The sequence below is a fragment of the Haliotis rufescens genome, unplaced genomic scaffold (genome assembly GCF_023055435.1).
Source record: "Haliotis rufescens isolate VD_foot unplaced genomic scaffold, xgHalRufe1.0.p SCAF_10, whole genome shotgun sequence".
Taxonomy (NCBI): Eukaryota; Metazoa; Mollusca; class Gastropoda; order Lepetellida; family Haliotidae; genus Haliotis; species Haliotis rufescens.
In genome coordinates this window covers 12,617,665-12,640,483 of record NW_025963780.1, presented here as the reverse complement: position 1 = coordinate 12,640,483, position 22,819 = coordinate 12,617,665, and the positions used below count along the sequence as shown (strand labels likewise).

At 40.7% G+C, this 22,819-nt stretch overlaps 1 protein-coding gene across 2 annotated transcripts in view; it reads left to right on the top strand.

Annotated features, from left to right (window-relative positions):
• Positions 1–22,819, top strand: part of LOC124122155 (autophagy-related protein 9A-like) — a 279,064-nt gene that overhangs the window by 221,956 nt on the left and 34,289 nt on the right. For both annotated transcript variants that reach the window (XM_048386919.1, XM_048386914.1), the window contains exons 17-19: positions 2,486–2,665; positions 7,191–7,274; positions 18,445–18,511. In XM_048386919.1, the coding sequence (XP_048242876.1) occupies positions 2,486–2,665; positions 7,191–7,274; positions 18,445–18,511 (331 nt within the window). The remainder of the gene's footprint in view (positions 1–2,485; positions 2,666–7,190; positions 7,275–18,444; positions 18,512–22,819) is intronic.

The window sequence follows — 22,819 nt, the reverse complement described above, 5'->3', positions numbered from 1 at the left end:
TGGTTGGAGATTAAAAATAGATTGCTTACTATTGTTGGATCACATTTAAACGATTGCTTACATAAGTATATAATAATGGAGCCATACAAATGGCGAGAATTACCACAGGGTATATATTATATCAATGATGTCAAACCAACCAAATTCGGTCATCAGTTGTTTCTTTCCAATTTAGAAAAAGAGTATATAGTCTGGTCTCCTAGTAAAATGAACAAAGAACTTAGTAAAAAGGTTGAATATCTCTTTGTTCAAAATAATGGTATATGTATGTGTAAAAATAATAGAGATTATTTTGAATCGCATCATGATTTTGACATAAAAAAATCCATCTGTAGTGGTGGTATAGGTGTATAAATCTGGCTCCAGTAGGGTGGCGGCAGAACCATCATTACCTATGCTACTATTATCAATGGATTGGACAGGCCTACACGTGTAGGCATTCCCTTCACAGACTGAAAGAACTGGAATTACCTCATAGGTAACCTGAAATGATAATACATAATCAAAAGAGATACTGATGACACTAATCCCGTCAGAACTGGAAATGACATATTGACCGGTAGTGACGTCGGAAGCGGAAATGACAGTCTGCTAGATAATTTTAGAACATCTGATGAAGTCACAATTATGAGTATCAGCAAATATAACGGTTAATCTAGTGAAGTTATGACATATTTGATTATCAAGTCCTCTTGAGGTTCAATACAAGTTATTTCCTTTTAGGATTTGAGACAACTATTAGAAGATGGAATCCCTCTTTTTAACAGTCAATTATAGACTTAAGTGCGAAGTATAATTAATGTGAGCTAAACCCTCGCATTTTAACTCATTATATTCACTTGCATTAATTTCAAGATTAAAAGTGGTCCATGTACTTGACAACTTTTTCTCCCTGTGAACTTTCTGCAATGGTGTCCACTTCTTCCACAAGTGGTACAATGGGAAGGGCCTTGCTACGCTTTGCCAGTTGTCGTAATTTGTCATCTTCTTTGTACATTGAGTCCTAAGTTCTTGATTCTTTTCCACAGTGCCTAAGCAGAATTGAATAAAACCATGATCTGCAGTAAGGGCAGCCTTTTCAAAGTCAGTTTTTGACATGTTTAGTTTGAGATTAAAGTTGTGTCCCTCTGCTCTGTTGTTGAAAAGCTGGAGAGCTCTTGTTGAGGTTGCTTCACTCTTGTGGGGCAGGAGGCAGTATAGACATGGGGAAACATGTGGCTCTATACTTCAGCATGCATGCTGTAAAGCTGCCCAAGCAGAAAAGTGAGGATTAGAAAGCTCCATCAGCAAAGATGACATGCACATCAAACAGGTGCTCCAGGTTGACCTTTGTAACAGATACAAACAGAGATCAGTGTTGTTTTGTCACAACCCAGGTCTGTTATGATGAATTCATCGCTGGCAACAGTTGTAGTCTAGATTCCAAATGCTCTGTAAATATCTTTTCTTCCGAACTTTTACCAGACTGTGAAAGCAGAACTTTCACATATATTTATGACATTATATATTGTAAAAAGTAGTTCGCCTTTTGATCCTCAGCATTCATGCAGAAGTTATTCAAGTAGCAATACTGACAACAACTTTAAAGTGGATGTTTTGGTTGACATAAACTGTTGACAACATATCCATGTCAGCTATGGTATACCATTTTGTGGCTCTCTTTCTTTGCATGTTAAAAGCATCAACCATAAAATAGTGTTCACTGACAAATATCAACTTAAGCACATCCTTACACATGTAAAGGCATCCAAAAAGGCTTGTGCTCACAAGATCTTTATATAAATGATCTCTTACATGGAATCTCTTTCACATAAGTGTTAGGGAAAGTCACTGTTACTAGAGGTCACATGAAACATGGTTAAACCACAGGAAATGTCTTATTCATTACTGAAAGGTCAAAGCATCTTCCAATTAGTGAATATAAAACTTCAAATAACTAAATCAACTAAATCAGCGAATGCGCGAAGCGGGGGACATAGTATTCACGACCGTCCGTACGTCCCACCTGTTTGTTGCCGCAATATCTCAAGTACTAAACACTGGATTGTCTTAATATTTGGAACTATGGTGTATATACAGACTCCGCAGACACCAGTCGGTTTTGGTGACCTCGACCCCATTTTCAAGGTCACAGCAGGCAAATCTGCTTTTGGAGTTGGAAAACGGTGTTGCCGCGATATCTCAAGAACTAATCGCTGGATTGTCTTCATATTTGGAACTATGGTGTATATACAGACACCGCAGACACCAGTCAGTTTTGGTGACTTGACCCCATTTTCAAGGTCACAGCAGGCAAATCTGCTTTTGGAGTTGGAAAACGGTGTTGCCGCAATATCTCAAGAACTAATCGCTTGATTGTCTTTATATTTGGTACTATGGTATATATACAGGCGGGGGACATTTCGTCACTTTGTGACAAATACTTGTATCATGTTTGTGTTATATGTCAAGTTCACAACTGATGTGTACATGCACTATTTTACAGGTATACCTTGTGGAAGAACTCCTGAGCCCCATCATTACACCATTCATACTTTGCTTCTGTCTGAGGAAAAAGGCACTGGAAATTGTTGATTTTTTCCGGAACTTCACAGTAGAGGTAGTTGGGGTTGGTGATGTCTGCTCCTTTGCTCAGATGGACATTAGGAAACATGGAAACCCACAGGTGAGAATGCATGGAGTTTGTATGTGTAACCATCTCAGTGACATGTTAACAGTTATGTATTTGGAAAGTGTTTGTTTCATTATCCGTTTGCCATTGCTTATCTGTTCATTTATTGTAAATTTTGCATTTTGAAAATCTTTTCTGAAACCACAAGGTTTATATGAATCTATCTTTGAATGGATGATCCCAGAAAGTGCATCTCTAATTTCTACTCAGTTTCAAAGTCATTCTAAACATGGTCATCATGTTGAAAATGTCTTTGGGCTAATGTACCAGCCCTTTCTATGTGAGTTGTTGTGAAATTATTACCAATATACCTGTTTTACTGTCTTATGGGTGTATGTTCTCCAAAATAAAGACAAAAAGGATATTATATTAAAATGAATTTAATGTTGAGTCCAAGGCTTCCATTATTGATCTACATTTGAAAATCATATTGATTCATATATTTGTAGAAGTTTCTGTTGATATATCTGTAAACAAAGTGATTTTATGAACAATAATAAGTACCAAAGTATGTGGTATACATTATATCATCATACATTCTCTGAGTAATGTTGGTGCCAGTGTTGGCATCTGCAAACATTTCCTCAGAAACCATTGGACCAATAAACCTGAAACTTCACATGTTTGTTTCCACCAATGTTGACACCTGAATTTGTTCCAGAAGTTTGAATCCATTATACAAAATGGCTACAATGGCCATACAGAAAACAACACGAGAGATTGTTTTTCAAAATATATTGAAATTTAGTGTAGTTAACAGTACAGCTCAGTCTAACATATAATATTCCTACAAATACAGAGCCACGATTACATCATTGCCACAAATCCTATATTTTGGCTGTCATCACTCAAAAAATTCTCCAGCTTTGCAACAGTTGACCTCTTCATTGTCAACTATCCATAATCAGTTGTGACAATAACAGTACCTCCCGTCCCAAGTCTTTTGCATATGCACCAGATGGGACCAGATGGGAAGACCTCACTTCTTTTCTATGTTTGCTAATAGAGAAGCGGCCAACCCTTAAATAGAGGCTTATTTAAGGAGTAACCCCTCCCCACAGTAGAACAAAACATTCATTTTTCTTCACAAGATGTCATTTATGCATTAGAAAAATATGGTTGTGGTGATTTCTTTTGGTAGCAAACATGTCTTTTGGTGGTAAAATGCACATTTGTGTGTCAAAATAAAGGAAATCAAATAAATGGCTCTAAACAAGTCAGTTTGCATATTGCAATGCTCATTTTAAAAACAAAATCAGTGTACTGATTTGGGAAACCTACAATAGAACAAATAAACATGTAGCAAAATTGTTTAAGTCGAGTTATGGGCCAAAATGTGTCAAAAACAGGAAAAAATCACACAATTTTCATTTTCAAATTATTCCAAAACTAAATATAATATAACCCCCACATTTACAATCATGTTTTGTGATATCTCAAAATCTACCTGAATGCTTTAGGAACTTACAGAAAGAATCCACAATTAATGTAGGTATAATATAATGTATGAAAATTTAGTAAATGTGATCCCATCCCCCATCCTGTTAAGGAAACAACAAAGATGGCCGCCAATACAGGAAATAACAATATTTCGTCTTCACTTCAGAATGTATGAGAAATTTAAATGTCAAAATTTAGGTTTTGGCTGGGAACTCTATCTATCGTGTTATTGTCATACATAAGATAATTATCGCCTATGTTCTGTACTAAAGCGTCAATGCAACTGCTTCAATATTGTCAGAAACTCATTACCAAATCCGATCCGTGACGATCTGGGGTAGAATAGGCCTTCAGCAATCCATGCTTGCTGTAAAAAGCAACTATGCTTCTCGTAAGAGCCGACTAACAGAATCGGGTTGGTCAGGGTCACTGACTTGGTTGATGCATGTCATCAATCCCAATTGCGTTGATTGATGCTCATGATATTAATCACTGGATTGTCTGGTCCAGACCTGATTATTAGCCCACCGGGTCCTAAGGACCAAGGTGATCTTATGCCATACCGTGGCGTCCGTCGCCTGTCCATCGTCTGTACGTCAACAATTTTTTCTTCTGAACCACTAATTGGAAATTAACAAAATTTGAATGGAAGTATCCCTAGGTGTTGGGGATTCACAATTGTACAAATGGTGAGGCTGACACCCCAAGGGGCTGAGGGGGGGGGGGGGGCCAAGTAGGGGTAATTTGGCTATGTTGCTTTAAACAACTTCTTCTCTGGAACTAAGAGATAGATATCAACCATATTTGGTTGAAAGCATCCCTAGGTGGACACAGTGAAGATCCCCCCTGTATAACCATATGCACATATGCTACTGGGACTGGCCCTTCTGTTCATCTCTGTGGCACTCCCAAATGAGTTAGAACCTTGACCATAAAATGCAAACCGATATTATCCCCACCCTGTAATAAACAGATACATTGTATACATTTGTTTTTTATGAAGAGAATAATACACTTATGCCATTAGGATTCGCCCTGGGATCCAGCCTTGCCTCTGGAAACTTAGACCCTGGATCATAACATGGAAACGGTTCAGATCTTTATGCTACATTTGTAGCTAGAGAAATACATGTTGATGCTGGCAGATTTGCCATCTAAATATTTGCAGTATTATATACATGTTCAATGCAAATGTATATTTTGTCATGATTGCGTCAGTATCCAGGTGAGAGATACAGGCCCTATGGGCCTCTTGTTGTCCTAATTTCTGTTAAATACATACAGAAGCAAAATGTTAAGCAGAAGGGGTTGACGCTCATACCAAGCAGATCTCTCTCCCACAGCCCAGAGGGTTGTACCAACTCTCAGCGGTATTAGCAGCTATATTCTAAGATATTGTAAATTGTTCATTGATTGTTCTTGTAAATAACATTGTGATTACCGGTAGTCTCCTGTTAGACTTATTTTCAGTTAGACTTATTTGCTACTTGCCTCAACAATGTATCTTCCTGAAGAAGAAGTTATCAGTGATATTCTCTGCTCTGCTTGAACTATATGAACACTCACTCCACCGGAGTCTCTGTCTATAAGATCTCTCCCCGATTTTGTAGCCGTGAACCAGTTGGCGACTCTTGGACTACATTGAGATAAACATTGTTCCATACCTGCTCTGAGCAAAATGTGGGCCATCCTGATTGACTCCTATCCCTACCCAGTGCAAGCACTCAGGTTTTATCTGGCAGCAACAGAGCCTCACAGAATACACAGAAAACAGCCTTTCATATCTTGTAAGACTGCGTCTGAAAAGTACATTACAAAAGCAAAATCATAATTACAGGAACTTATGCCACAGAGAACTTTCTACTCCAAAATTAGGTCTCCTTACAGCTCATGAAATCAGAGCCTAATAAATCTGCTAGCGATATGTCATCTCCTGATGACTCTTGTTATTACAAGAACATACATACCATATTCAACATAAGAAGCGCCCTGCTCTAATAAGCGCCCAAGGCAATATTTGCTTATATACCGGTATTGGCTAGTGAACAATCCCAATTAGCACCCCTCCCGATTGATCAATGTACGCAAGACTTATTTATTCGTGCATAATACGCACTCTTGGGTTATATGCACCCTTAATTATGGGCAGTTAAATTCTGGAAAAATATATCTGTCGTATATAAACATTTCAGGCTGTCAGCATAAACCACGAAATTTATTTATTTTTTAACTCCCCCTATTTCTAAATTTTAGAGCCCCTGGGCGCTTATTCCGTTGAATACAGTGAGTAAAAACAGTACATTCTTTTATGAGTGGAATATGAGACCATTTATTGAACAAGAGATTAGATATAAAGAGAAACATCATCTGTGTATCGTTTCTGATTAAATGACAATCTCAATAAAGTTTGCTGTTCTTTACTCCAATACACTATCTGTCTGCATGAAGATGTGAGAACACCTTCATAAGAGGTTGCATCAGGTGAACTTTCCAATCAAGGTTGAGACTTCTAAATTCTCGGTAGGAGCTAGTGAATCATTTAATTTTAAGTATCTCAAAAACAAAAACATTGATGGAGATCTCAATGCCAAAATAAACAGCTGTCTCTATTATATTGTTTCTGATATTGCTAAGTCATGTTGTTTCTGATCACTATGGCATCTACACCCAAAATGTTGTAGTTGGGAATATTTTTGTTCTGTGGCAGTTTGCTTTTGCTGAGATGGATATTTCCAAAATGAAGTCAAATTGTTTTAGAAAGCTCGATTTCTGTTGAATTGTCCATTGTTTTATGTATGTTTTTTTTTCAATTCATCATTTCTTACAATAAATATCTTCGAATGAATAATCTTTCTTTCAGGGATCCTTGGGGTTAACTTTTCACCTTGAAGTATGCAGTAATGAATTGTGTCATCTCCTGATTGTTGTTTTTGTCAGACATCCCCACATGTTATTTTTCATATTTCTCCACAATATACTGGTCTTTCTTCTGCATCAATTCCCAAGTGTATTAACTATGACTGTGACAAAATTATCAGCATGTTGATGTATTCTAAATCTACAAACTGTTTGTATTTAGTGGGTTGCTGAGACTGAGACACTTGCCAACAAGTACCATCAGGCAGAGGATGGCAAGACAGAACTTAGCCTGATGCATTTTCATGTGAGTATATTATCAAAAAGTGATCCACATGCATCCAAGATATAAACACTACTTTTCATGATAACTTGTTGCAAAGATGACTTGGAAATGATGCAATAATATTACCAAAGTACCTTGAAAGTATCTCAGAAAATGGCATCAAAAAGTGGCAAAATCATAGCTTGCAATACAAAAGTGTTTTAGAATACCTGTTCCTCTCCATTAGGTATTTAATGACATATATGTAATACACCCTGCTATCGGAAACATGTTAAAACAGTTGTATTTGTCTTTCAAATTTAATGATCCTATGCAGGTCATACCGTTTATGACCGCGGATAAGCCGACCCCGTAGATATGCCGAGGTGTTAACTTGACCATTGAAATACGAAAGAAAATGATATGACCTGCAGATAAGCCGAACCAGGAAGCGAAAGGCAAAAAACACTGCGAAGTCGGACTGCGCCGATGTCGAAGGCTTCTCAAGTTTATTAAACTAATCTCTCGAAAACAAAAGAATTAAGCCCCTACTCCCAACACGATTGCTAAGCACCCACAACTTGAAAGTGTTTGTGTAAACAACATAACAATACCAATCGGCCCGTTATTATCAGTGCTCATTTCCTTGTGTACCGTGTTGCTTTTTAAACAACAGGAAGCAATCACAGTGGTCACCGTCTGTGACGTCACAGGAAACAGCTGATCACATGTTTTTTCAAATGGCGAACGGAATAACTCACCGTTACAGTTGTTTATTTGCCCCTTTCAATAAAGGTAGATACTTGTTCACTATCAATTTTTTTATTTTTGCAAAACGTACGTACCGGTAATAGCTATGGCGATTTCATCTGTGAATTATATTGTTAAATGTAAAGATTGTGGAGTTTATGAAGAACGATAAACTTTGAACATTCAATTGAAAACTTATTATCGTAAGTAGTAATATGCATAACATTTTTTTAATAATGACAACATTGGTGTATAATAATAACTTTATTGATAATTTTAACTTTATTCCAAACTTTCGGGTTGTAATCTATCGGACCGTCATTCAGGCGATGTTTCTGTTGGACCACGATCTGAAAAATACTATCATGAAAGTATATCCCGTGGATAAGCCGACCCCTTTCTACAGAATCTTTTTTCTGGTCCTCAAAATTCTGCTTCTCAAAATTCTGCTTATACGCGGTCATATACGGTAGTCATTACTCGTGACATACCAATCACAAGCAAACTTACTATTAAAATTATGACTATAATAAAACCGCATACTGTAAACAGCTTTTTTTCTGCGCCGTTAAAATATTGCGAATACCACACCAAAGACAATACTGCGACGAGATATTTTTGCGTTTTTCGTGTTGCCGTGTTGAGATGACCTCTCGATTACCAAACAATAGACAGCTTCTCTCCGAAGCTAGTTAATCTGAGTTGGCCGGAAAGTTGACCGGAAGGGATTGCGACCAATTATCAAATACGATAATTGACTAAACTCAGTGTCATGACTGTGAGTTTGAATGCAAACAAAATTGTGGACAAAATTGGAAAGGACACTGACGCAATCAAGCGAGGTTGGAAGAAGGCAGGATTACTGTGAGGTAACAGTGACACTGATTGGTCTGTTTACACTGTCATTTGTGATGTATTGTGTGACCATTCTGCATTCATTTGTGTTTTTAACTTATTGAGTAACTTGTGGTTCTGGTTGATGATTTCAACATTTGATGACGTGTTGCAATGAATAAAGTATGTATGTATTATTATCCCCCGCCGCGCGAAAGCGCGAAGCGGGGGATATAGTATTCACGACCATCCGTACGTACGTCCGTACGTGCGTCCGTACGTCCCACCTGTTTGTTGCCGCGATATCTCAAGAACTAAACACTGGATTGTCTTCATATTTGGAACTATGGTGTATATACAGACTCTGCAGACACCAGTCGGTTTTGGTGACCTTGAGCCCATTTTCAAGGTCACAGCAGGTAAATCTGCTTTTGGAGTTGGAAAACGGTGTTGCCGCGATATCTCAAGAACTAATCGCAGGATTGTCTTCATGTTTGGAACTATGGTGTATATACAGACACCGCAGACACCAGTCGGTTTTGGTGACCTTGACCCCATTTTCAAGGTCACAGCAGGCAAATCTGCTTTTGGAGTTTGAAAACAGAGTTGCCGCGATATCTCAAGAACTAAACACTGGATTGTTTTCATATTTGGAACTATGGTGTATATACAGACTCCGCAGACACCAGTCGGTTTTGGTGACCTTGACCCCATTTTCAAGGTCACAGCAGGTAAATCTGCTTTTGGAGTTGGAAAACGGTGTTGCCGTGATATCTCAAGAACTAATCGCAGGATTGTCTTAATATTTGGAACTATGGTGTATATACAGACACCGCAGACACCAGTCGGTTTTGGTGACCTTGACCCTATTTTTCAAGGTCACAGCAGGCAAATCTGCTTTTGGAGTTGGAAAACGGTGTTGCCGTGATATCTCAAGAACTAATCGCTGGATTGTCTTCATATTTGGTATTTTGGTGTATATACAGGCGGGGGACATTTCGTCACTTCTGTGACAAATACTTGTTTATACTTATTTTTGCGTTTTTAATTTTTGCGATTGAGTCTCGTTCGCAAAACTCGCAATAATAAAACGGTCGCAAAAAATTCCCTGTTTACAGTATATACTTCGACATTGGGCAGTATAGTTGTGTTTCAGTCAGAAATACATTAAACTTGATATTGATAGAGAGAAGTATCATAGTTCTTACGAAACCTCTACCTCTATTATATCTCTGCCATAAATCCTGTATTTTGGCTCTAGTCACACTGACTAAACTTTTCAGATTTTCAACAGACATCCTCTTCACTGTCAATGACACACACAACTAGTTATCGCAAAGTAGTGTTGTAGCTACCCAAGCTATGACGTAACAATGGTGGCAACCTCACTTTTTTCTCTGTGTGCTAGAGTAAACACTTATTGTAATAGTAGAAACGATCTAGCACTTGGTAGTAAGTCACATTAATCTAAGATTTTTCTGATAGTTTTCTATAACAGCAGACAATAAGTACATATAAATAATTACTGTAAAGCAGGTGCTTGGTGTTTGTGAGGTTAGGATGCTGTCTCTAAAATGTGAGAAGTGCACCAACACTTCGAAGAAGATCTTCACTAAGATAGCCGAGGCACTGACCAAGGCTAAGAGGGGCGAGGCCGCCAAGAAGAGGGCGGAAAACAGCACAGCCGAGAAATCAGCTTCCGCACCAGCGTCTGCCGCTCCATCTGATCCATCATCTCCTGCTCTCTGGTTCATCAACTGTTTAAAGAACAGCAGGAGATGATGAAGAGCATGTTTGAGATGTAGCTCTCAACCCTGGATGAAGAAATAGTGAGAATCAAGGAGACAGCTCTGGCTAAGACGAATTCCCCGGTTCCGAGACCAGAGAATAGGTCTTCAGCAACCCATACTTGCCATAAAAGGTGACTATGCTTGTCGTAAAAGGCGACTAACGGGATCGGGTAGTCAGGCTCGCTGACTTGGTTGATGCATGTCATCGATCCCAATTGCGTGGATCGATGCTCATGATTTCAATCACTGGATTGTCTGGTCCAGACTCGATTATTTACAGACCGCCGTCATATAGCTGGAATATTGCTGAGTGTGGCGTTAAACAACCAACCAACCAACCCAAACGACCAGCAAGCTGAGCCATAGGCCAGCCAGCTGACCAGCCATCGGACCAGCCAGGTATAAGCCAGAAGGCTTTGCTCTACCATGAGACAATACCGTACAGGAGCCGCACAAGTAGTACAGTAGTTCATGGCAACCCAGCCGACCGACAAGCAATCCAGGCAGTCAGCCATTTAGACACCATATGGTCGTCACATGGACTCTATGGGCCAGCTGACTGTTAGGACACCATACAGCTACACCATGGACTCCATGCCGACCATCCAGCCACACTACACGGGATGGTCCAGCCAACCGTTCAACCAACCGGTCAGCCGACCGAGAGGATAGCCACCGCACGGCTACCGTTACACACAGACCATTGCAAGCTGCATGGAGGTTAATTATACCGGAATCAAGAACACCAAAGCATGACGATTACTATGATTATCCATCCCCCATGGGAGCTACCCAAGGTCAAGGCGGAAATGGAGTGCTTTGAAGATCAGGCTGCCGACTCACCCCAGCGGTACTACACGGAGGGTTACACCTTCGTAGAATTAATAGAAGAATTATACCATCTCATGCCTGTACTCCAACCTCCTGTGACAGAGAATTCGCCACCCCAGGTGCCGGAATATGTCATGCTCCTAAATTGTCTTAACACATTCATCAGACATTACGTTAGCCTAACTATGCAGGCAAGGTAGTATACCAGTTGTCTGATAGTCTATTCAAGCTCAAGCATGATGAACGACTTCCTTAACCTCCAATGAAACGGAAGTTATATAGGACGCACAGGGATCCACCTCTGGAATCCCCAAGTATGGACGAAGACTTCCAACAAGTCGGTACACAACCCCAACACAAGCATCACGTTACCTCCTTCACAGATTAAGGATCTGATATCAGTATCCAAATACTCAATAGATATTGGCACTTACATTAATTGGTTTGTCGCCGGAATCAGACACATCATTCCACCATTACAGCCATTCTATGAAGGCAAATCCGGTGACACGCCTATGACTATTACCACTGATCAAGTCGGACTCATCCATAGCCTTCTAGATACTATAGTCAGGATGCAAGAAGACTTGCTCTCCTCACAAATCTGGATGTCTTCACAACTTCTATGGCAAAAGTGTCAACAACTTTTAGCCCAGATCTGCAACAGAGCTGTCTCTAACCAAACCAAGAAGTTGATAATGTCACAACTCATATCAGCTATCACGACATTCAATGGGAAATTGGGACACGTGATAGATGAAGTCAGACAAGACACTACGGAATGATTCCAAACTTCAACTATCTACTTAGCTGCTAAAGCTCACAGATTGCCCTTTCCCCAGAAGCGTCCCTGGGACTACAAATCTTCATTATCTGACCTAAGAAGAAATTTGTCCCCTCCAGGAAGGAGGGTGGTAAGACACTTGGAAATCTTCTCAGGAATCATTTCGCCAGCCAGATTACAAGAAACGAGGATACAATCGCCATGGAAGATCTGGAGGCAGAGGCGAACACGGGTTCTGACTTCCATACCACCATCTCTGACGTTATAGATCTTTTCGACCTGGTTATGTCTATCGTCTTTTAATATAATGCCGACTCCGGGACCATTGGGAGGGCACCTTCTGTCCGCTGATAATTCGAAGCAAGTTACGCCTGACCACTGGATTCTAGACGTCGTGGCTCACAGGTACAAACTGCACTTCAGGAAACATCCTACCTTGAAGACACATGCCGTCGGATGCAGATTTCATCTAGTCGGAGTCAAGTTAACACAGCAGATTGGCCATCAAGAAGCTTAGAAAGAAGCGAGCCATTCGGAGACTAACGGAGACCAACAACACCAAGAGATTTTATTCTCCGGTCTTCTTAGTCCTGAAGAAGAATACAACCGAAATGAGGATGGTAATCGACCTAAAGATCCTCAACAAAAGATATCTGGTACCTCCGCCGAAATTCCAGAGGGAATCCATACGGAAGTTACCGTCAAGGCTGAAGACAGAAGACTGGCATATCAGCCTAGATTTACAAGATGCCTATCTTCACGTCACATTATACCAATCGTCAACATCAATGGTCGACGTTACGACATTACGAAGTCTTACCATTCAGGATAGCAATAGCCCCTTGGCTATTCAACAGGATTACAGCACCAGTCATCAAGTTTGCTCACCTCCAGCTAGTTTGAATCCATGTTTACCTGGACGATTTCCTAGCGACAGACCAAGAAAAAGCTCAGCTACATCAGGACTTGATATTCTTGGTCCAACTTATGACCTACGTAGGCTTCCAAGTCAATCCTTCCAAGTCCGAGACTACTCCGGTTCATATACATCAGAGCAAGACTCCAACTAAACAGGGGATATCTATGCCCACCAGAGGATCGATTTGACAAGACTTATCAAGCTGATTCAATCACTTTCAAGTCAACCAGCAAGTCTCTGAGGTGGTGAATGTCTCTTCTAGGCAACTTAACATCTCTACTGGATATGACCTTCAGAGGAAGGCTGATGCTAAGTCCTCTACAGACCTGGACCAATTCTGTATGATCACACAGACTCGAGCTCCAGACTCAGTTACCTCCCAGATTAGGAAGAGACCTGCATTGGTGGACTCACAGAGAGCATGTGATGAGCGGCATCCCCCTGCCTTATCCAACGTCGAACACCATCTATTCACAGACGCGTCAGACTTGGGATGGGGAGCCCATATGGACTACCACAGGGATCATGAAATACCTGAGAGCAGAACCTTCATATCAACTGCAGGGAAATGAAGGCCATCTATTATGCCATCCTGGAACGGAAGATACATCTCTACGAATCGTCCGTCCTCATAGCCACGGACAACACCACAGTAGTGGCCTACATTTAGAAACAGGAAGGAAACAGATCCAACAGCCTTTCTCGCCGGGGGATATTAGTAGCAACAGAATGGACACTACATCCCCAGATCTTCGCTTGGATAACCACCCTATGGGACAGACTACACCTGGATCTATTTGCCACCTGCCAGAACAACCAACTTCCAGTTTATGTCAGTCCAGTTCCCGATCCAAGATCTCACCAGATCGATGCACTATCGATTGGTTGGACTGATCTAGTTCCTTTAGCATTCCCCACATGGTCTCTCCTAGACAAAGTCATCCACAAGGTGGAGGTGGATTGCATATTAATACAGATAGCTTCAATATGGCCCAGCAGGGCGTGGTTCCCCAGGCTACTAAGACAACTAATGGAGGAATCTATCCAGTTACCTCTTCGTCGAGATCTGCTACAACAACACAAGTCCAGCATTTACCATGACAATCTGTCCAGCCTACATCTAACCGCCTGGAAGTTATCACGCAGAAGATGCAGACTTCTGGATACTCTGAAATTGCCTCAGAAGCTGTGGCAAGATCATGGAGACCTTCATCCTCCCTTACTTATGACAACAGATGGGACAAGGAATTATAACTAATGCTATATCCATCCCTATGGTTTTTCTACTACATCTACATCAAGACAAGCAAAGTCCTACATGGGACGAAAGAAGGTTATAGATCAGCTCTTCATTCGGTACTTCAACATGACAGATTATCAATCGAAAACCATCTCATTCTAAACAGTCTAATGAGATCCTTTCTACTAGAAGATGTTCGAACACCTGTTAATGGAACCTTATGAGCCCATGGCTAAAGCTACCTTACTCCCAAAACCCAGGAAGGCTTCCTTCCTTCTAGCCATGGCAACAGCAGCAAGAGTTTCAGAATTACATGCCTTCGACTATTCTAGTCTCACCCATGACCAACATTGGACCTTAATAACTTTAAGATCGCTTCCAGACTTCGTAGCCAAGAATCAGTCTACCACAATGGAACCCTTGAGACATAGACACCATACAATTCCTGCATTAGGAAATTATCTCAAGTTAGGATTAAGATCAGTAAATAATGGTTCGCAGAATAGGATTGCTGTCAATTACACAGGGAGTTAGTAGAGCCAGGTCCCACTGGGTCTCTCTGGTATATTCTGGCAGAGATGTAATAGAGGAAGAAGTTTAATAAGAATTATCGAACAATAGTTATCATTGTTAATAATTCTAAGAATACTACCTCTATTACATTCGAGGTACTCCCTCCCACCTCCCCAATTCATCTACCTCTTGTTAGATGGGGGAAAAAAGTTTGTTGCCGCCATTATAATGTCATAGCTTGGGTAGTTACGAGATTACTTGGCGATAACTAGTTGACAATGGAGAGGACGTCTGTTGAAAATCTGAAAATTTTAGTTAGTGTTACTGAAGCCAAAATACAGTATTTATGACAACGATGTAATAGAGGTAGTATTCTTAGCATTATTAACAATGATAACTTCTGTTACATCAAACCTATAAATTCTGTATTTTGGTTATTATCACATTAAGAAATCTTCAGATTTTCAACAGAACTCCTCTTCACTCTTCATAACCAGGTTGTGCAAGTAATAGTATCTTGCCACCCATACCTTATGGGCATACATAAGGCAGCAAAACTTCCCTTCTTAATAGAGATTATGTTTAATGTAATACCACCATCAACAAATTGATGTAGCTATCATTGAGGTGTACATTGACATTACTGTGGCTTTGCACACAATGAAATTGCACAACATGCATGTACAACATGTGATGGTTGTGCAACACAGATGGCAGAAAACGTTGTTGGCGACGTAGCAGTGAGTGATATGTCAGTACAACAATTCTTGATCATGATCGGTATGGTCGCATGGCATGGCATGGCATCTCTTATGAGAAGGCATACAGACATTGGACCAGCCCACTAAGTCCTCTAACATGTCCCCAACAGAGCATCTGTTGGATGTTCTCGGGCAGAGAGTTTATGCCAGAGACGCAGCATCTGCCAATGTGGCCCAGCTTGAGGAAGCTCTTCACGCGGAACGGTGGTCTATACCGAGACAACCAGAAGCAAGTTAATCAACAGTATGCCTTCAAGTCGTCAAACATGTATCGGCCAACATGGTGGACAACCAGATATTGATCTACACGCCCAAAATAAATTTTGTAGATATCATTACACCTTCACTATCGTTTCATCAGGTCACCTTGATAAATAATTTTTGTCAGTAGTATGTAATTATCCTGATATCCATCTGAAGAAAAAATTGTGTGTGAGTGTACCTTAGTTTCTTATTGTTTAGGCCTCTTTTTTATTTGCTGGTTTACAAATTTTGGAAAAGAAGGCACTTTCAAATTTGTTTATGTCTTTTTTGTAAACATGTTCAGTAGGTATTGTAAAAACTACATTATAATTCAATGTCATTAGGGTCAAGATCCTGAATAATTATTTGAACATGCTGTCGTGGTGAGTTTAATACCTTGTGCAGGTACATGCATGGAACCAATTTGTAATATATACTCTTCAAAAAAAAAGAAACTTGACACCGTCTTTCAAAATTTAAGATAAAAACAATGTTTGAAAATAGGACACAGAAACCATAATTGAAACACGATTTGAGGATCAATGTACACAATGTTCAAAACATTAATCGTGTCGCACAGACAGACACATGTACACAATGGAGTTAATGTCACAGGGGTACAGGAAATGTTGTGACCACCACGTGCATCAATTACCGCTTGACACCGACGACCCATAGATGCAATCAAGTTGTGAATAACACGCTGTGGAATGTGCTGCCATTCATGCTGAAGAAGCGGTAATGTCTGGATGTTGTTGCGCTGTAAAAAGTCCTGACAAACATGTGTAATATACAGTCGAGCATTGTCTTGCTGGAATTTCCCACCGTGAATGTTGAAGTGAGGCAGAATGTAAGGCTGTAGGATCAAGTCTCTGTAACGCACGCCTGTCAATGTACCTGCCACATGCACGAGAGGCGTCCTATCATTGTGATGAATTCCGGCCAATATCATGACACTCCTGCTGCCAAATGGGACAACCTGCTGCACACAGTTGGGGGCATAATGTTCATCCTGACGTCTTTAGACACGTGTGCGCCCATCAGCATGTGTGAGTAGAAAACGGGACTCACCAGTGAACAGCACATTTCTCCACCTTGCACGTGCCTATCTCACCCTCTGTTGCCACCAATGCAGACAGACTGCCAGATGACGTGCGATCAATACATGACGTCGAACAGATTTTCGTGCAAAAAGTCTGGCCTTCCTCAATCTGTTGCGTACTGTTTGATCTGAAATGCTGCATAGCCCAGGGATCTGTGTGTTTGTAGACATTGCTGTGGTAGTGCGTTCCGGATGTATCGATCTTGTGCTTGTGCTGTCACCCTTGGTCTCCCTGACTTTGGTCTGTCGTCAACTATGTTGGTGTTGTTGTACCGTGTCCATAATGCGGAGATTGTCTGTCGGGATACGCCAAGGTGCCTGGCCACATCTTGCTGAGTTGCTCCAGCTTGTAATCTGCCTTGGCGTTGTGACGTTCAGCTGTATTCAGTGTTGGCATTCTGTCACCGCGTCTACTATCGTTACAAGGTCTGTATGAACGCCTGTTGATGTGGTTATTTATACCCCTTTAGCAGGGGTGGATGCATGCATAAATGCAGGATCCTGTGCTGCACGTTATTTACAGACGGTTGTGTTTGGATGAATCTGTAAAATTTATCCCAAAACGCTACGTTTATGTGGTTTGGATGTGTTTCCACAAATTACAGAAACATCATCCTTCTGTTTGACTAATTCTAATCACATTTCATTTAATGATTTGGGATATTTTGAGAAATGTGATTTTACATCTATGTCAAGTTGTTGTTTTTTTAAGAGTATATATTTTTTACTGAATGGGTTTTCACCCTCGCCATTAATATTAAAAAAACTCTCAATAGAGAAAAAAATTCTACTTTCCTGATATAAAGCCTTACATAGCTGCTAAGGTAGGAGATCGACATGACTCTACCAACCCAAATTCCATGGTCTTCCTGCATGAAGTGTGGTCACTTTATGACTGTGGCATATCCACACGAGCTTTGTTGGAAGTGCAGACATGCTACAGGAAATGCCAAATAAACAAAAGAAGAGATGAAGGCAATGTTTATGGTCATCATGGTGGCGTCAAGTAGCTACAGTGCTGTGGCACTATTCATATTTCTACAAAGGCAATATTTCAGAAAGATAAAGTAAAGTTGCTTTAGCCCCAACCCTACTCTTGTTGTATCTTTCTGTTTTACATCTTCATTAAAGGCATGTCAGGCCTTAGTGAGACCAATACCAAGTACAAAGTAAAGGACACTATTGACATTCATTGTAAGATGGAAACAATCAATATTGAAATTCAGTTACATATTTCATATTTTTTTTATTTAGTCAATATATATTCAGAAAATGTTTGAGTATCAGTGCAAACTTATGATAAGTTGCTTTATTTGTTGACATTTTAGACAGTAGACTACATATCAGGTTAGCTACAGTAACATGTATTTAATCGTTGGCCACCTATATAAGGTGACATGGTTTATGAAGTTGACTTAATGGTGTTTGTTGTCTCTCTGCTTCAGCTTACGAATCCTGAATGGAAACTTCCAGACAACTGCAGTGTGTTTGTAAACACAATAAAAGATCAAGGTATAAGAAATATGCTGATCACTCTGAAAGCAGCTGCATGTAAATAAGGATGAGAGAGAGAGTGAATTTATGGATATGAACTTATTTATTATGAGGAACACAACATTGTGGTGTATGTGCTTACTGCTTTTTCAGGTGAATAAATGCTTAGATGCAGAGAGCATAATATGTACATGTAAAAACAACAAAAGTAATAAGAATAACAAAGGTTGAAACATTAACAAGTAAAGCCACTAGTTAATTAGCACTGATTGGTGATTAGCAATGGACAAATGGAAGCATTGGACAATGGTAGCCAGCTGGATTAAATGGCCCTAGGAGGGGGTGGGGGATAATGTGATAGATTGATGGTGGCACAGATTAATTATCAATCAATAAGTCCCATGCACTGGGCAGATATGTTCCCTGGTCAAAGTTCATGGTTGGTAGTTCCTGATGTCAATGGCCTCTTGTAGTTTCCTTTGACACCAGTTGTTGTTGGACAGGACTTTGGTAGCATGCCACATGATGGTATGGCCTTGTTCAGAAGTTGCAGATTTATGGTCTAGGTTGTTGACAGAGATGTGATATTCTTTGAATCTGATGGGTCTAGGGGTTTCTCCAATGTATTGGTGGCCACAGTTGCAGGAGATCTGGTATATATACATCCTCTGGGGTTGGGACTTGCGCTGCTGGTGCCTCTGCCATTGGCTCGTAGATGGTTCTTGATGGTCTTGTTGCTGGAAAAGGTGATATCTGTGCTGGCATGTTCCTGATGAAGTGGGAAATCTGACGACTGGCAAGGTATTGGTAGGGTCTGGTGATTCTGATGGGGCAGGTTTGGGTCTGGGCTCTGAGTTCTTTCGGGCCTTGTTGATGGTTTGGGCGATTAGGTGGTCAGGGAATTGTTGGCCAAAGTGAAGGTTTTCTTGAGATGGTTTACTTTACTGCTGAACAGGGATTGGTATTGGACGTTTAAAGTGCATCCCAATATCTTATGATGCACAAGGCGGTATTGCAATACATATCACGATATATTGTATAATTCTAAATTTTTATTTCAGAAGCAATTTGAAACATCAGTGTATAAATTGAAGTTCATTAATGGAACTGATGTTCTTAGTCCATCTTCTGATGTTTGTAGGGACACATCTAGGAAGCAAATGTGTTGATTATGGGGTCTCCATGATAAACTGGATTCTCTTGTGCGGGGGCGTTCAGATATTTGAGGAACTCTGTGGGGTTGTCCTGGTGGGCGTTGGCGGTTAATTTGTCATCAACATTCCGGTTCCAGCAGAGGGGTTGGAATTGTGCTGTGGAGTGGGTGGGCATAACGACAATTGCTTTACCTTTGTCAGCTTCTGTTATGGTGATGGTGTTATCTTTCTGTCATGGCATGTCTCTCTTGGGTGGAAAGGTTTTGGCATGGTTGGCGGGTGTTCTTGATGGTGTCTATGATCTGAAGGCATTTGGAGCCATTTGGAGCCAGTTGTTGGAGGTCACTCTCTCACTGATGAAGGCATCTGTGTTGATCTTGGTGCTGACTGGGACATACTTCATGCCTTTTTTTGTTGTTTAACACAGCACTCAGGAATATTCCAGCTCTATGAGGGGCGGTCTGTAAATAATCTAGTCTGGACCAGACAGTCCAGTGATTGACATCATGAGCATCGATCCACGCAATTGGGATACGATGACATGCGAGCCTGACCACTGGATCCTTTTAGTTGCCTTACCTTGGAGGGAGGGATTTTTGTCAGATGTGAGGATCTTGCTGCTCAAGTTGACTACTCTCTTATTGGTTGTTCTGGAGATAGCTTCTGGGACATGGTAGTGTAGTGGGCGTTGTATTTGAGTGAGCTTTTTTATGTGAGTGGTCTTGAGTCGGTGACAACTGATCTGGGCTAGGGATTTGGTCTTCTGGTAAAGGTCAGGTTTGAGAGTATCTTCAAGATGTGATCTGATGAAGGAGTAATAGTCCAGACAATCAAAATAGTATCAAACCTCTCAACTAATTGTAACAGAATTTATTTTTCGTGTTTCTTGTATGTGATTATGTAGCACGTAACATATAAACAATCTCTCCATGATAATGATAAATCCATTTAAAACATATTTTATTGGGGATAATTTACTAGTATGTTCAAATGACAAAAATGACACCTCCCACTCAAAAAATTACTTAGAAAACTCAAAATTATTCAAAACTTTTCCCAGTATTGTGAGATTTCTGTATTGAGTACGAAATATTTCTGTAAAATAACAATCAGATAGGTAACAAAAATAATATATCAATGTCAAGGAATATCCTTTAGAAAGTCTTTAATAACCTGTCAACATGCAGATAACAGGTACTGTTTTATCACGCTTGGGAGTTATAGGCTCTTGGCGTGAGGAAACTCTATGGCTAAAATCGCATTGGATAAAGTTTTAAGCCTCCACCACCACCCCCGATATTTTTCAAAGTAACTAAATGTTGATTTGATTATCGGTGGTCAAACAAAACTTAAAAAACAACTCCTTACTGAGGTAAAATGTTTCTAGTTCTTTACACCTTCAAATTTAAGAAATTGCGCAATGAGAAGAGAAATTAAAACCCTTTATAAACATATCATAACACTTGAAATTAACCAATATAGCTATACATCACACACTATCTGTTAAATGAAATTTCATTATTCATGTGTTTGAAATGAAATACTTGCTAGATATAGAAGAGATGAATAAATGGCCTCCAAGGTGCCACAGTCCAAGCGACGGACCAGGAGTTGCTCTCCTGTCCGCTGCTCAAGGCACTACCTTACCCGTGAAGATCCGAGGAAGAATAAGTCTTCAGCAACCAATGTTTGCCATAAAAGGTGACTATGCTTGTCGTAAAAGGCGACTAACGGGATTGGGTGGTCAGGCTCACTGATTTAGTTGATGCTTGTCATCGTATCCCAATTGCGTGGATCAATGCTCATGATGTCAATCACTGGAATGTCTGGTCCAGACTCAATTATTTACAGACCGCCGACATATAGCTGGAATATTGCTGAGTGCGGCTTTATACAATATATAAACAAACAAACAAACAAACAGCACTACCTATGGGACTCCTTGGAGGGGGCGTGAGTTGAGTACCCCTCGGAATGAAATACTCACCTCGTCCTTGTCCAGATGCCAGATTGGATGGCAGACCACATGTCACTGGTAGCGCCCTCGCCTGGCCAAGAGGGACAACATAGGGTCTCAACCTACTTCCATCCCACCTGATCCCATGCTTAAGGACATGGTCGGGGCGCAGGACGAGGACTTCTCTCATTTGACTTTCACTTCAGCGTTCAAGGTGTCCAAAGTTGAGAGGGATGATTCCCCATCCACACCCGGGATGAGGATCTCCTTCATATGACAGGGTTGTCTAAGCCAGCGACTATCCAGGTATTGACACACGATTGGCTTTCATACAACTGAGGTCCAACGTCCCCTCACACCTTGGCTGCACCTGGCCTCATGGTTAGGGCTCTGTGAAATTTTCCACCATTTCTCCGTATGTAATAGGTGAACGTTCAATGTTGGCTGGATGATTTCATGGAGAAAGGCGAGAGTACTCTCTTAGAATTATTCAATGTTTTACGTGTCAAGAACTTGCTGACTGTAAACAAACCCGACTTTACCAAAATTAGGTAGTACACATAGTTGTTTGGGATTGACATGGAGATACTTACCCCAACGACATCGTATTCCTGCAAGAAGTGTGGTCACTCCATGATCTCTGCAAATCAACACAAGCTTTGTTTGAAGTGTAAAGCTTGAAAGTGCACTGAGGATATGAGGTGTCCTCAGTGCTTGTCTCATTCCCCCTAGGTGTTTGCCAAGGTGGCAGACTCCTGGAAAGCCTGGGAAGAAAATGATCGATGCACTGCCCTCTTTGTCTGAGGTTTTGCTACAGATTCGCACCAAGACGTCCCTCGACCAAGAATTCGTGAGTGGATAGGATTATCTCCAGACGTTCAGTCTATGCCTTCCCTAGAGACCCAGAAGAACCCCCCTGCTAAAAGGCAAGTAGGGGGACAAAAAGTACTGGGGTAAGATGTCGTAGAACAAAGAAACAACATTGAAGCCTTTGTCTCTTCAGGTTTGGAAGGGTACAACATACTGGCTGTGATAGGACAGTAGTCGTGAATCCACCACAGGCACAGCATGGACCAAAAGCATCCTGTTACCACCAAGATTATAAGCTCGGACACTATGATGAAGACCTCAACTTTGGTCCTTCACCCTGACAACGGAACCGGTCAGATTCCAGTCAGGGTACAAGTAGACACTCCCCTCCAGACAACAAGAGCC